Source organism: Sorex fumeus, unplaced genomic scaffold, assembly GCF_029834395.1.
Source record: "Sorex fumeus unplaced genomic scaffold, SorFum_2.1 ptg000028l, whole genome shotgun sequence".
Taxonomy (NCBI): domain Eukaryota; kingdom Metazoa; phylum Chordata; class Mammalia; order Eulipotyphla; family Soricidae; genus Sorex; species Sorex fumeus.
The window spans coordinates 12,863,136-12,878,827 of NW_026606085.1; the positions used below are offsets into that span (position 1 = coordinate 12,863,136).

At 40.3% G+C, this 15,692-nt stretch overlaps 1 protein-coding gene across 2 annotated transcripts; it reads right to left on the reverse strand.

Annotated features, from left to right (window-relative positions):
- Positions 1 to 326: 326 nt before the first annotated feature.
- Positions 327 to 14,734, reverse strand: LOC130024316 (caspase-12-like). 2 transcript variants are annotated; one of them, XM_056115034.1, is made up of 11 exons: positions 14,644 to 14,734; positions 13,516 to 13,749; positions 11,947 to 12,006; positions 11,451 to 11,528; positions 10,025 to 10,104; positions 9,464 to 9,637; positions 6,881 to 7,115; positions 6,339 to 6,503; positions 4,307 to 4,416; positions 3,788 to 3,907; positions 327 to 555 (listed from the first exon to the last, which is right to left on the reverse strand). In XM_056115034.1, the coding sequence occupies exons 1-10, from the start codon at positions 14,648 to 14,650 to the stop codon at positions 3,809 to 3,811; spliced, it is 1,242 nt and encodes a 413-aa protein (XP_055971009.1). In that variant the 5' UTR covers positions 14,651 to 14,734; the 3' UTR covers positions 327 to 555; positions 3,788 to 3,808. The 2 variants fall into 2 exon arrangements, with proteins under 2 accessions (XP_055971009.1, XP_055971008.1); XM_056115033.1 differs by lacking the exon at positions 327 to 555 and adding an exon at positions 3,119 to 3,555.
- Positions 14,735 to 15,692: the final 958 nt, after the last annotated feature.

The window sequence follows — 15,692 nt, forward strand, 5'->3', positions numbered from 1 at the left end:
TATCCCCCACCCCATTAAAATGCAAGATAATAGGGGCTGGAGAGGTAGTATAGCAGATAGGGTATTTACTTTGCACCTGGCTGACCCGGGTTAGATCCCCTGATCTTAATTAGATCTCTGGCATCTCATATGGTCCCCTGAACACTACCAGGAGTGCAGAGACAGGAATAACCCCTGAGCATTGCCATGGGTGTCCCCAAAAACAAAAAAAAATGCAAAATAATATTTGACAATAGGATATAAAAGTGCACATTCTATATTGGAGATTCTAATCTCAGAGACTTATTTTCCATTTTTGGGAGAGATTTCCTGAGACTTGGCTGATTTTTTGTTTTTTATCAGAAGGAATATCTGATTATATGTTGTATTTGCAACATGACTTTATGTTTCATTTTGATGTTTTGTCTTGTCTTATTTGAAATCTCAGGTATATATCAGTCTCTTATAGTCAAAAATTTCTCAAAGTAGATACCAAAGTCTAATTGCTTCTTTCCTATCCTCCAATATCACATAGTTCATGGCAAATTCTAGATTGATATGATGTTATTGCACAATCTGTAAGAAAACAAAACAGAAAATAAAACATCATCCAAATAATTTATGTTTCACAATTGGTTCATCGAAAATGTAAATGACATCCTCTGTAAGAATATATTGCTCGAGCGGGCCCAGTAACGTCTCCATTGGAGACTTTGTTGTTACTGTGTCTGGCATATCGAATACTCTCGGTAGCTTGCCGGGCTCTCCGAGAGGGGCGGAGGAATCGAACTTGGGTCGGCCATGTTGGCCGCTTGTAAGGCGAACGCCCTACCCGCTGTGCTATCGCTCCAGCAAGAATATATTACAATTCATAAAAATAACTTTCAACTAATGTATTTTTTTCATTTCATTTCATCATCCTGTTATTCGTCGATTGCCTCGAGCAGGCCCCAGTAACGTCTCTTTCATCCTAACCCTGAGATTATATTCAAGGATCTTTAGGAGAATGAGACCCATCATTGTTACTGGTATTTGGCAAATTTGGTACGCCACGGGGAGTTTGCCAGACTCTGCCCTGTGGGCAGGCTACATTCGATAGCCTGCAAGTTTGTCCAAAGTAGGAATGAGATGATAAGATGTCATAAAAGATGTCCTGATAAGATGTCGCGCGGCCGCAAATGCGGCCGCACAGTTCCGGGAGCTGGATGTTATAGTCTCTGAGTCTTGGCCGTTGATGGGATTACACGGCACCAGGGGGCCAGGTGGTGGGTGTGACCCCCGCCTACTGGAATTTGGAGGATCTGGGTGGAGGATGCTCGACTCCAATCCGAGTAGGCTTGGAGATCTCGGCCCCGGAACCCGCGTGGATTTGTCCCTCTGCCAGTTCTCTGGCAGAGAACTAATGTATAGAGGAAAAAATTTCAAATCAGTTGTAAGAAGAGTCCCAAGAGATGGTTCATAGGTCTGGAATGGCGGTCTTTACCATCAGGCCCTGAGCTCTCGCCCCAGCACTGAATGTTCCCCAAACACTTCTGGGTGTAGTCCTGGAGAACTCCAAACACTGCTGGACACAAACAATGTCACATCACTGAGCCCAGCACAGAAATATCAGCCCCCTACCTGCAGGCTGAATATCACCAGAAGCGATTGCTCCAACCCTGGTGCACTTCACTTTTCGTTGCAGCACTATTCACAAAAACCCAGCATCTGGTAACAACCCGAGTGTTCAGAACAGATGACTGATTAAAGAAACTATGGTACATCTGCACAGTGGAATACTACACAGCTATTAGGTAAAAATGAAGTTATAAAATTTGCTTATAAATGGATGGACATGGGGAATATCATGCTGACTGAAATGAGTCAAAAGGAAAGGGACAGACATAGAATTATTGGAATCATTTGTGGGATCCAAAAAAAAAACATAATATGAGGCCAATACCCAAGGACAGTAGAAACAAGGACCAAGAGGATTGGTTCACAGTTGGAAGCCTACCTCAAATTCTGGGGGAGAAGGCATTTGGGATAGAGAGGGGACCACCATGACAAAGATAGCTGGAAATGATCACTCTGGATAAGAACTGTGTGCTGAAAACAAGAGGAAAACATGATAACCTCTCAGTGCCTGTATTGCAAACCATTAATGCCCCAAAAAGGGGTTGGGGAAAGAGAGAAACAGAGACAGAAAGAGAGACAGAGAGAGAGAGAGACAGACAGACAGACAGAGAAAGAAGGAAAGTGTCTAAAAGATATAGCCTTGGGGGAGGGTGATAGGAGGGAAGCTGGGGACCCTGGTGGTGGAAAATATACACTGGTAGAAGGATAGGTGTTGGAACACTGTATGACTAAAAACTGTATCTGACAGTGATTCAATAAAAAAAGAATTTGTATAGAAACTAGCTAGTTATAACTTTAAAAAATTTCATAATTTTCATAATGAAAAGTTTCAGTTAAATTGACTGCTTTACATCTGTCAAATTTGTGATATTACTAAACACAGTTACTTCTCTAAAAGTCATATTTCTTTTATGCATATAAGTTGGCATAAAATTCTGTCAATGAGAAGTATATGTTTATAATTGGACCTTGAAGTTTTATTTTGGGGAATATACTATTAAAAATTTAACATACCCAGGCAAAAGCAAAGGCATTAAATATTCATCATCACATAGTATGGAGGAAAAAAATACTGAAATACATTAAAAGTACTGAAATAGAAGATAGATGTTTAATTGTACGTTCTATGGATGCCTGATGGAATACTATAAAATCAAAAATAGTATAGGTAGAACATTTACTAAAAGATAACAGACACAAAATTGATTATATGAAGATCATGAGTTTCTTTTGATTTCTATTTGCTTTTGGTTTTTGACCACGGCCTATAGTTGTGGGACTCCCTGTTTGGTGCTCAGAAGTTGTTCCTAACTTGGTCTTCCCATGAGCTTCAGATAGTGAATATTTATCTAGCCCAAAGTTAATGAAAAAATGTTAAAGTATATTGATTTTATTTTAGAGTTACAAAAAATTCTGAAATATCTCCAGGAAAATATTTTTAAAATGATTTTTTAAATTTAAAATCAGTTTTATAACAAACAATAGTTACCCTTACAAGAAAGTTAAGAAGACAAGCAAAATTTTAAAATAATTTATTAAGCATTTATTCAGTACCCAAAACGGGACAGTTTTGGCATGTTTTTGCAGGGCAAGACATTTGGCATAGGAACATTCTTAATCAGAAATAGTCCTGTCAAAAGAGCTTTAGAGAGACTGTCATGCTTCCATTTTCTTGGTAAAACATACGTAGAGCTACTCTTTACTGTGAGATGTAGCTTCAAAATATGGTCTGAAATTTTTATCCTAGAATGAAAGATGTGTCATTGGGCCTCATGGCCCAGCACCAGTCCAGAGGTCAGTGTACTGTGATCCTGAATGCCACATCATGAATGGGGATGGCCAGCAATTCAGCAAGAGGAGCCGGGACAAGAGCTCAAACACCAAGTGTTTCTAGGGTTTCTGGTTCCTTTTCCCCACCGCATGCATCCAGCATAAATATTGCACAATTAAGACGCAGTCCTAAGAAAAATAAGAAATGAAGAGTGTTTTAGCTGTTTGCCATTGCTCAAATATTTCTATGCAATGATTATACTATAACAGAAGTCAAATAAAACAGGGTTTGCTAAGGGCTAGTTAGATGAGAAACAGGGAGTTCCCAGCAGGAGTATTCTACCTCTGCTCTGCATTCTCTCTAAACTTTATTGGGATGCTGAGCACGGAGCAGCCAAATACACCCCTTGGATACATTTACCTGTGATCCTTCCTGTGAGTTTCAATTCCCAGGGAAGAGGTAGAAATAGCGCGTCAAGGTCACTCTATCAATTGTGGGCATCTGAGCCAGGTCACTTGGGGTCTCAAATGAATGCTGAACCTATAGAAGGAGAGAAAGATTTTGGGGATTTTCTGAACAAGAAATCTGGGTTTCTCTCTCAGTAGTGAGAACACGTACAATGTGTATTGTGTATATCATGGCTGTGGGCCATAGTATAAACAAAAGGAACCCTTAGCTGTCCCATGGGTAGGGTGCATGCACAGTTGAATTAGTATTCTCAGAAGGGTCTCTGAACAAGCAAGGACAGCTCTCTGAGTTCGAGAACTCATCCTATGCAGTCCTTCAAAAACTTTCTTTGAAAATAAACTTGTAGTATTAGAAGGAGCATCAAAATGATTTAAGGGCTTCAGAATCTCCCACCCACCTAAAAGAAACTACTAATAGCTCTACAATGTTTCATTAAGTGTAAATTTAAAAGATTTGAATGATCCTACCTACCTTTCGAAAAACCTCCTCCAAATGACAACACCAAGAATAGGTTTTGAAACATCGAATCAGTTGGGAAATGAAGAGAGAGCCACTGGAATCAAGCCTCCAAGAAACATTATCTGTAAGTTGAAGTATTCACATATTGGGCTGCTGTTTTGGAAGGGCATAATATTCTCAGAGTCAAAGATTTGGGACCAAGTTTTATTGCAGTGCTTTGACAGAGCAAAAGAGAGGGCAACACTCTTGCAGCAGTCTCCAAAATCCTCCTGACATTTAACCATACATTCCCTTTATCTTTGCACTAGGAAAAGTGAAAATTATGGCCCTTGAGACCGAAAGTGATAGAATAAACCAGAATTCTTCTAGCACTTGCTACTAATAGAAAAAAATTATTCAGTTCTGTCATCCCTTGATTCCATGCAAGGAACAACATAGAGGAAAAAAATTCAGAGAAAACAGAGAAAAATAATTTGGATCCTGTCATTTCTCTCTATCCAGATCTGCTTCCTACTGGAGTTCCTGCAGCTACAGAAACTGGGGCAGCGGGTAGGACACACCCAATGGTGCTCAGGGCTTACTTCTGGCTCTGCACTCAGGGATCACTTATGGCAGGGCTCAGGGGGCCATATGTGGTACTGAGAATCATACCCATGTAGGCCACATGAGAGGTCAATGCCTTCATCTCTGTAATATCTCCAGCCCCAGTAATTACTTTTCCAGTGCGAGTGTCCTGAGAACTACTGCTTCTCTCTACTATCCCACACGATCCAAATCTCTCTGTCATAGAAAATGTGCTGTTCCCTATTGGTCACTCTGTCTGTAGCCACCTTCTGATTTTTCCCACTTAATCATCATTTTTCAGAAATCATCTCTACTCGCTATTTTCATTTCCACACTACCCTCTTCCTTCTGACTGTCTGCTTCTGCTTCTGCTCCTCTCCCTCCACCCCCCACAATACATACACACATATGCCAAGTTTATCAAATAGCTCTCCTCAAAGAGTTGGCTTTGATCTCTGTGCCTGACCCTTCCTCAGATCACTCATTAGTGGCTCTGACCTTTTATACTGGAAACTGTTTCTACTGTTAACCGACAACTCAAGTTCTTTCAGCCTGAGTTTTGGCAACCCAAAACTAGGACTCTCTCCTACTCCTAGCTCATTTGTCCATTCTTAGAACACAACCTCTTAAATGTGTATCTCAGGTTGTATATGCCATTTGAATTTACTTTCATAGCTAAAAGAAGTTTGCTTCCAAACAATTTTGTAGTAGAACTGCATTATGTAAATCAAAAAGAAGTAGAACTTCTACAATATCCACTGCAGAGTGGCTATTGCCTGCCTGGTCTTTTTCCTGTCTAAGATCAGAGGAGACTAGATTAAACTAGACTAGATTTGGACAGTGCTCTAGTCCCTGGCTGCTCACTTATAGACCCATGGGACTATCCTGGACCTGGAACTTTTCAGAAAGACAAAGTCTCAAGTCCCACCCCAAACCTAATGTGTTGGAAATCAGTAGTTAGCCAGATTATGACCCAGAATACTTAGAAGTGTGACTAGTATAAGTTTTTTTAATTACTCAATGTCTAAATCATTGATAGAGCAGTAGTATGCTTAATTGTCAAAAATAATTTCTATATACTTGAGAAGAACATACTCAGTGTCTACTTACTGGGACTTTCTTGGAAAAGAAGAATTTTTGTCAGTGGTTGCAAAATACTAGAAGCAGTCACATAAATACATACTAATATATTCATGCTAATGAATAATTTACTAATGCTAGATTCAAAGAACAGGAAAAGAATTTCTGACTCTTTGGAGCAAGTATGACTGTTTCACTGATTGGCTTGCTGAATTGTTAGTAGATGATCAGAAAAGACTAAATCCCCAACTAGCAGATACATTTTTCTCAATGGACTGTTTTTAAGTTCAGATCTTCACTAAAGAAGGCTATTTATTAGTAATAAGCTATAAGAATTTTTAAACTTTTGGATGTAGAAATAGGAAGAGATTTAGGAATTGTTCTCTGTGAAATGACTTACTTAGAGTGGAAGATTTGAAAGCAATGAAGTCTCTCTCCAGATGGCTCAGGGTCACTGCGTCACTGCGGATGTAGGTGGTCATTCCATTGTTCTGCAAGGACTTCTCAGCCCGTCTGCGTGCAGAGACCTCACCCTGATCAGGCACCCAGACAATCCCTTTCCCTTCTGAAAGAGAGCCATTCTTGTGACTGATGTTACACATGCATTCACACGACCTTTTTACTATTTGCCTTTACTTCAGGAAAGATGAGCATGTACTAGAAATATAAGGAAAGTGACCCTGCTGACTGATCACTAGAGAACACAATCTAGAGTTTGGGACCACAATTTGACTACCTCCTCCTCAGTGAGAAGGGTGTCTTTGTTCCACTGATAATGGTGTCTACAAAACAACTCTTGTTTCTGTACTCTTGTTTCATGAAAGCAGTATTGAAAAGCTGCTCCCCTCACACAGCTGAGAATATATATCTACTGGAGAGATATAAACCTGTAACAGATTAAAAAAGCATATCCTCATACATGCTACCCCAGTTCAGACTTACTGCCTCGGCAGGCTTGTGTGATGATAACTTTGGGCTTATTCCTTAGGTTCTTGCAATTGCGGTTATTGAAAATTTGGAAGACGTTTTCATCAGGAAGAATATCGGGCTCTTCCTCCTTGTGATTTATTCCACAGATTCCTTTCTGGACGCCATGTGACATGAATACTAGAAATGTGCTGTCTGAGGTGTGGTGCTCTTCACGGCCAGCAAACTGTTCTAGCACCTCTTGCATTTCCTGAAAGAGACCCTGAATGACCACTGAAGGCATCTACCCAGAGAGAGCTTGCAGAGCCCCAGAAGTTCAGAGGGAGCATAGAGGGAGCCCGGGATGAGAACTGAGTGGGATTGTGACAGAAACTAGATGCAGAAAATATTGACATACAGAAAATATTGATGTATTAGCATATATATCCGCGTGGCAAGCCTGGCAAGCTAACTGTGGCGTATTCAATAGGCCAAAAACAGCAACAATAACGGGTCTCACTCCCCTGACCCTGAAAGAGCCTCCAATATATTGGGAAAGATGAGTAAAGGGAGGCTGCTAAAATAGGGCTAGGACAAGTGGAGATGCTACTGGTGCCCACTCGAGTAAATTGATGAAAATTGGGATGACAGTGATACAGTGATACAGTGATTAATATATATATATATATATATATATATATATATAAATACACACACACACACACACACACACACACACACACATAGCACAGCGGTAGGGCATTTGCCTTGCACGCAGCCAACATGGCCAACCCGAGTTCGATTCCTCCGCCCCTCTCGGAGAGCCCGGCAAGCTACTGAGAGTATCTCGCCCACACGGCAGAGCCTGGCAAGCTACCCGTGATGTATTCGATATGCCAAACACAGTAACAACAAAGTCTCCAATGGAGACGTTACTGGGCCTGCTCGAGCAAATTGATGAACAATGGGAGGACAGTGACAGTGACAGTGACAGTTTTTTTTTTTTTTAAAGAAAGTGAGATTTTGGAAGATTCTGGGATAAAGACTTTAGTGTGGGAATGTGACATAAACTCAACGGTTGGGAAGACTTTGCTCTCATCTACATTTTTTTTACATACTAGATTTCTCTAAATTTTCTTTAAAAAAGGCTGGAGCGATAGCACAGTGGTAGGGCATTTGCCTTGCGTGCAGCCAGCCCAGCCAAGCCGGGTTCGATTCCTCCACCCCTCTCGGAGAGCCGGGCAAGCTACCAAGAGTATCTTGCCCTCATGGCAAAGCCTGGCAAGCTACCCGTGACATATTCAATATAGCAAACACAGTAACAACAAGTCTCAAAATGGAGATGTTACTGGGCCTGCTCAAGCAAATGGATGAACAATGGGAAGACAGTGTTTTCTTTAAAAAGGAGTTTCATATCAATAAAATTTACCAACACCAATTTTGTTCATCATGCCACAGTAGAAACTTAAAAGTATGCCATGTAGAAACTTAGGTAGAAATTGGCCTTAAAGCAGTCTCCAAAATTTATTTGGCTTACCACCCGTTTTGTAAAAAAATAGCTACTCTGCATGTCTTCATGCCTGGAAATCTACCTCTTTTCAGCAAACAGAAAGTTACCCCCAGTTGTACCTGTGGTTACTGTTGCTTCCCTGGATCATGCCAGCACCCCCACTCTGTGGGGGCTGGGGCAAGGGTGGGGCAGGAATCACCCATCTTGGGAAACAAACATTAGCTTAAAGTCACAAAGGGCATTTGGGTGGAGCAGAATCACAATATTGTTTTCTTTTTGTATGTGTGTTTAAAACCTCTCTTTCTTCTTATTGCACACTTAACTTTAGGCAGAGACAAGTGATGTGAAAATGATAAAAGTCAGATTGGTTCATTCTGTAGGTAATGGGCTATTTCAGGCACTTTGAAGTGTCTTACCCAGACTGTTAAGTAGTAGTTGTCTTTTAGATTAAGAAATTGGGGGAAACTTGACATCTTTTAGTGAAATAACTACTTAACAGAGCTGCTCTAAGTCATTACAAAAAAGACTGTGATTTCGAGCCACTGGAGTCCAGAGGGCAGAGGGCTCTATTCTAAAGCAAATACAGCCCCTGAAATTTTGTTCTTACATCGTGAACTTTGTTCTTACAGCTTCTAAAGAAGTTCAGAACTGTTTAGGAGGTAAGGAATTATTTTTTAAATTTTTAAAAATTTTATAAGGTACTTCACAGTATTTGATTATATTTAATGTTCAAACACCAATCTCACCACCATTACACCTTCCCACCACTATATTTTATACATGTCCATCCCCAAACCCAATCCCTGTCCCAAAACATAACCATAATAATATATTTGGCATTGTTTGTCATGAAAAACCACTGAAAATGCTACAAAAATTTATTCTTAGAGGAAAGAGTGTGAGGATTGGTCTATTTCAACAGGGGCCATTAAGACATTCTATAAGAGATCACTAACATGTTGTTAAAGGTTGAGCCTTGTGTGTTTATATATATATATATATATATATGTACATGTATGTACATATATATATTATCTTTTAAGGTTGATTGCCTACTACTTTGAATCAAGAAGCGAAGGAGTCCTATCCCACTCTCTTGGGTCATTTACCAGTGCCGTGAGATTCTCTTTTATGATTACTGAGTATCCAAGGTCTTCAAGCAGAGATTCCATGCCCCAAAGGTCAATTTCAGAACCATCTCGAGAATCAAGATACTCAAATTCCTTGTTGTGGATGATGAGGGCCAGGCGAGTCCGACCCTCTTTCTCCATCACTGGATATATCTGCAAGTAGGAGGCACAAAATGAGTACCAATCTACCCCCCTCAGCTCTCAGACTTCTTGGACAGCCCCTTATAAAGCCCCTTATAAACTGGTTGAAAGCTCAGTATAGAAATATGTCCTCATAGGAAAGAGATAGGATCAAGACTGAATGCCTGTGCTTCATCAGAGAACATACTCTAGGAACTTGGAGGGAAGGTATATTGGAGTGTTCCAGCATAGGTGGAAGGGAAGAAATCTAATAGAAGAGCCCCTTAATTAGAGGACATGATTATGTAATATCCTATGCCTCTTGACCTGACATTAAGCCATTAGGAGAATTAGGACTAAGAGTCTCATGTGTTCACAACTTCTTATTTGAGTGTGTCTTCCTACTCCAATACATTTTACCTCATTTGCCTTCTTTGTCTTTATTTCATGGAAATGAGCAGAAGGACAAAGCTTCAATGCATCATTGTGTTGTAAAGGATCTAAATGAAAAAATAGAACTCATTAAGCAGGAATGTCCATTTCTTTGCTATCATGCTGCCATTATGACTGAAATCTCCTACGGAAATGCTTACTATCATCCCACAAGAATATAAGAAAATCATTTTTTAAATAACTGAATCCCAAATTTGGTGGGCTTGCTGGTTTCCTTTCTGCTCCTTACTGATTCCACCATGTACTTATGATTTCATTAGTAGTCATGCACCAGCTAACCTTTCATACCTAACACATTAGAGTCAGATAAACACAGAATCTAAAATTTGGAAGGAAGTTAAAATTCATCTAAACTAGTGAGGTCATTATTCAAAAATTCCAACTACATTTACAATATCCTGACTATTGCTAACATTCTTTGAAATGTTTTCACTAACAGAGACTTGCAACATTTCAAGAATTTCATATAGTTCTGTATAGAATTAAAATGTAAACTTTCTAAGCATTGCCACCTAATTCGTGCAATAGAACTATATAGAAAATATCTGATTTCTTTCCCTATAAGGACTCAAAAGTTCTTCCATGACTTCAGTATATCTGTCCTCATTCCCATCATTTTATGTAAATACCCCAATATTAATACTGCATTTTATATTGTTTTATTCCTATACTGTTAAGTTAATTAGGATTTGATTTTTCCTCATCTTCACTTTTCTCATTCTCATACAAGTCTTTCATATTTGTATTATTAGTATCTAAGGTGGCATCCAACACAGATTAAAATTTTGTAATGGCTAATAAATAGTTATTGATTGTAACATATATAAAAGTAGCTACCTCTGTTCTTTGAGCTCTTTATTTTCCTTTGGAGAAACAAGCTTTCTGTCCCTTCTATATTTCTATGGAAGAGCGATTTCTCCTCCTATAACCAATATATCAACTTATCTCTCAGCCCATCTTCCCTACTTCCATTTCTATGTGATAAAAGAAGGCAAGTCTATCTCCTCTCTCAGACCATGAGGTCTATATTGAAATCCAATTTAAGTTTGTGGGATATCTTTTATAGACTTTAAATACTGTTACTGTGTATTTTTGACTGGGTCAGAGGTAGAACCCATTAGAGGTGTTACTATCACCTGGGATAATCAAGCATCCTTCTCAGTTTCCTCATCTTCATATTAATTTCTAAACTCTTTGGAGAATTGAAGAGCAGGAGTGTAAGCATAAAACCTATTTTTGAAGGAATTAATTAGGTAGGGATAGAAGTGAAAGACAATTCAGATTCTCAGCCATAGTTCATTCATGCTCTAGCTGCTGGAATGTTGGCTACCTCCAGCTGCCTCATGAGCACTAGGCTTAGGGGTCCCATGAGCACTGGGCTTGGGTCAGTTACCTGTTGAAGGGAGAGCCAATGCCTGGGCTGATCCAACTTTTTCCTCATCTTCACTTTTCTCATTCTCATCTTCTGATTCTGAGGTGGAATGAACAGAAAGCTAAGAATAAAAGTTCTAAGCTTGGTAATGTACAAGGCCTAAATTCATTCCCTGGCACCACAGAAAATAAAACATAAAGAAAAATGCACATTCCACTCGAGAATAGCCCAAATCCATCTTAGAGTGTGTAATTCATCTCTTATATCATAGAGCTCTCTTCTTTCTCTGCAGAAATTCATGCTTATGTTTTGTTTTGTTCTTTAAATATGTTATCTTTATTCTCTCCTCACTTCATAAATTAATTTTTAATGGATAAATGTTATTCTCCTAAGTTTATTTCTGAAGATGAAAATTGCCCAAAAGTCCAGCTTTCCTAGAATTTTACAAGGATTGCCTTTCCACAGTACTGGGTTTTCTTGTCCGTTCATTTGGATTGTGATATGTAAGTGTAGTTACCAGTCACAGAAGAAGAGGGCCCATCCTCGAATTCATCCGCCTCATTCTCAGGCACTAATTCTAAAATCAAAGGTGAAAACATTTTTGTCAAACATTTTTTCTAGAACTAATACAATTAAAACTTTCTCATTGCCCTGACTAACAGTTTTCTATGTTTAGCATGAAGCTACCATGGGAAGTCTAGAGATTTGCCTCATTCTCTGAGCTCCAAGCTTGCCTTGGAGAATTTCCACTTCCTAGTGAACAAGAAGACAGGTTCCATAAAGCAGAAAAAGAGTTTTTCACCTCCCTGAATAAATAATTTAAGAAATACTCAAAATATTTCATTAAGACTTTGGCTGTAATACATTTTCATCTTGAGCAAGAAAACAACATTCTTTGCACAAAAAGCAAACACTTGTGCAGGGTGTGATGTTGAAACACCGTATTCATGAAACCCTGTCATTAACAACATTGTAAATCACATGCTGCCTTAAATTTTTTAAATTTAAGGTTTCCACATTAACAGATTAATACTGGGTGAATCCCCAGTTCCCAAGAATTGAAAATATTCTCATGTATGTATTTTATTCTACAGAAAGAAACACTGAACTGGTGGCCTACAGTTCAAACTCTGCCCTGACACTCATTTCTAAACATTCACTGTCACTGTCCTCCCTTTGTTCATCAGTTTGCTCGAGCGGGCCCAGTAACATCTCCATTGGAGACTTTGTTGTTACTGTGTTTGGCATATCGAATACATCACGGGTAGCTTGCCAGGCTCTGCCGTGTGGGCGAGATACTCTCGGTAGCTTGCCGGGCTCTCCGAGAGGGGCGGAGGAATTGAACTCGGGTCGGCCATGTTGGCTGCATGCAAGGCAAAAGCCCTACCGCTGTGCTATCACTTCAGCCCTTCTAAACATTACAGTTTTAAAATTAAAAAAAAAAATTAAAGTATTTACTGCTTAGCCCTTCAAAGAAAATGTGCATTGATCCATACCCTGGAGAGAATCACCTATCTATGCTCCACCTAGACTCAAACTCCTTGTATTCTTTCACAAAGAGGAATCTGGCTTTCCAGATGTGAATCTCTTGAGCTCAGACCTAACTAAGCAGAAGAGACAAGATTTTCTCCTGAACATTCTGTGCCTCTGAGTGACTTTAAAGTCCACAGGCAGAGCAACTCAGGAATGATGAGAAGGTCATTCAGTGTCAGCGCCGTTAATTTATTACACGGGTACTTTCTCAGTACCAGCTGTGTCAGGTAGCCTTCTCGGAGCCTACAGTTCAGAGGTGTGGAGACAAAACCTCAGGCATAAATTCCCATTGGCCTGATGGAGGAGGACAGCTGCTGAAGGGAGAGAGAATTGTTTAGCAGTAGAAAGCATGCAAGGCTGCTGGTGCAGAGAGATGCGGACCAGGCCATTTGCAGAATCAAATAAGATTCCTGATCAGTCAGGGAAGGTTGGAGAGTTGTGGTCAGTTTAATGGATATTTCTAGAAAAAATAAGAAGCCAAAAACTGCATAAGGACAGCAGGGAGGATGGGGAGGGGGGCAAGTAACTAACCCTTTCAGCCCAAGATACTCACTTAAACTCAGCTGTTTCTTGGGGTTGCCGATGACCATGACAATGTTTCCCTTTCCGCTCTGTTCCTTGAGCTCCTCAAATAGGTTTTGAGTCCCTTTTATAATGTTGCCAATCGTATTTCCCATGTTTTGTAAATTTCTTCTGTTTATCACAGCTTTCTCCACTAAGTTATCCACAAAACCATCGAGGAAGTTCTTGGTCATTACTTTTATTTTGTCGACTGGGTCATCTTTCCCTGGAAACATGACAGGAATTCATATATTGACAGACTCACAGAGACCTGGCACCACAACCTGTGGGTCTCACATTCTTATTGTGGGGAAGACTCTTCTGGAAATGTCATAAGCAGAACTCCTTGCACTCATTCTTAGAAATTCTTAAATTTAGTAGGTTAAGGAGAAGCCCATAGATTTTCATGACAGTTGTACCTCAGGAGATACTAAACCTGCTGGTATTCACTTAGCGGTTGGTGTGAACCCTTTTTGTCACACCCTCTGTTTTTCCTCAGAGAAGAAGACTGAGGCAGATTCAAAAAGAACTTTGTGATGCCTGACTCTGCTCAGGGCACCTGACCCAGAATTCCTTTACCGTTCCATTATTTAGAGCAGGCTCCCTTTTCAAACACATGATTTTCTGTAGGAAGTAGTGAAATAGGAAGGTATTTCCAGTGTAAAAACAATCTGTTTTTGTTTCCTTTGGCAGCTGGAAGAGAGTAAGAGCTTGGAGTGGAGCAGGTCGGCCAGCTGCCTTAAAGGGAAGATCAGGTATATGAGAGAGACGAACTTCACTCAACTGTCTGCTTTTCACCCTGGCGGAAAACTTACTTAATGGGTGAGGGTTTGGAGGTCAGTGGGAATCCAAAGAAAAGTCAGAAATCATGGACACATAATAAAAAACAAAGGGTCCCCATTTACTTGCATTTTCTTTTCTTCCCAGAAGTCATATAAAGCTAACTAGAGTTTTGCAAACTCAATGCCAGCTCCCAGAGACCCACATTCCTGGCCCAAAGCAACCTGCCTGGTGAGTGCCCCATGGTTCTTCCTTTTCCTCTCCCCAGATTGGCTCCCTAAGCAGGAACAGCCCCCCAATACAGACACAAACAACAGGAAAATCAAGCGGAGCTACTCACCAGCCATGCTGTTCAGCTCCTAGGCAGAAGAACAAGTGAAAACGAAAGCAACTTTCTAACTCGCTCTGGCAGAAAGCCTGCTTGCTTTTACTGAGTGGAGAGGCAGCTTATCAGCAGCTCTCATTCTTTGCCAGACTAGCGGAGACTCGCTTTTTCCTTTAGAAAACAGGAAGCAAAACTCAGTCATTCTGCTTGAATATAGCGAATTGTCCACAATAAAATTGAACATACATGCGGTTCTAGGATCTCCTTTCTGTTTTTTATTGTTATTGATGATGATTTTTGTGGAAACACAGTTAATAAATCACATTTGTGTGTCTCAGTCCTTAGATTCTGTGACCTCAGTCACTAAACATCGGGGAAGTGTCACTGAACTGACGCTGTTCAATCCCAAACAATGAGGGTGAATTTGGAAGCCTTGAGGGGGATGATTAATCTATTGAGAACTGGGTAGAAAAATCAGTTTGTATACTATTCCCTGATCTACTTCCTTATCACATCACTGTCACTGTCCTCCCGTTGTTCATACATTTGCTGGAGCAGGTGGCGTGACGTCTCCATTGTGACAGTTGTTACTGTGTTTGGCATATCGAATACATCACAGGTAGCTTGCCAGGCTTTGCCGTGCACTGCGAGATAGTCTTGGTAGCTTGCCGGGCTCTCCGAGAAGGGCAGAGGAATAGAACTCGGGTCAGCCCTTATCACATATAGAAAGTTTAACCACTAAATTATAGAGATACACACACACATACACACACATATCACTGTAGCACTGTCGTCCTGTTGTTCATTGATTTGCTCTAGCGGACACCAGTAATATCTCCATTGTGAGACTTGTTACTGTTTTTGGCATATTGAATATGCCATGGGGAGCTTGCCAGGCTCAGCCGTGTGGGTCGTATATTCTTGGTAGCTTGCTGGGCTCTCCTAGAGGGACGCAAGAATCAAACCCCAGTCAGCCGCGTGCAAGGCAAACACCCTATCTGCTGTGCTATTGCTCCAGCCCATTTCTTTCTTTTAAAAAAAAGAAGTTGGACCTCTGAAGTGGT

Excerpts from the sequence above, each read along its gene's own strand:
- LOC130024316 (XM_056115034.1), bottom strand. Across the intron at positions 11,529-11,946 it reads GCCCTCTTCTTCTGTGACTG|AATCAGAAGATGAGAATGAG; the intron begins GTAACTACACTT and ends ATTCCACCTCAG. Across the intron at positions 3,908-4,306 it reads TGGAGGAGGTTTTTCGAAAG|GTTCAGCATTCATTTGAGAC; the intron begins GTAGGTAGGATC and ends CTCCTTCTATAG.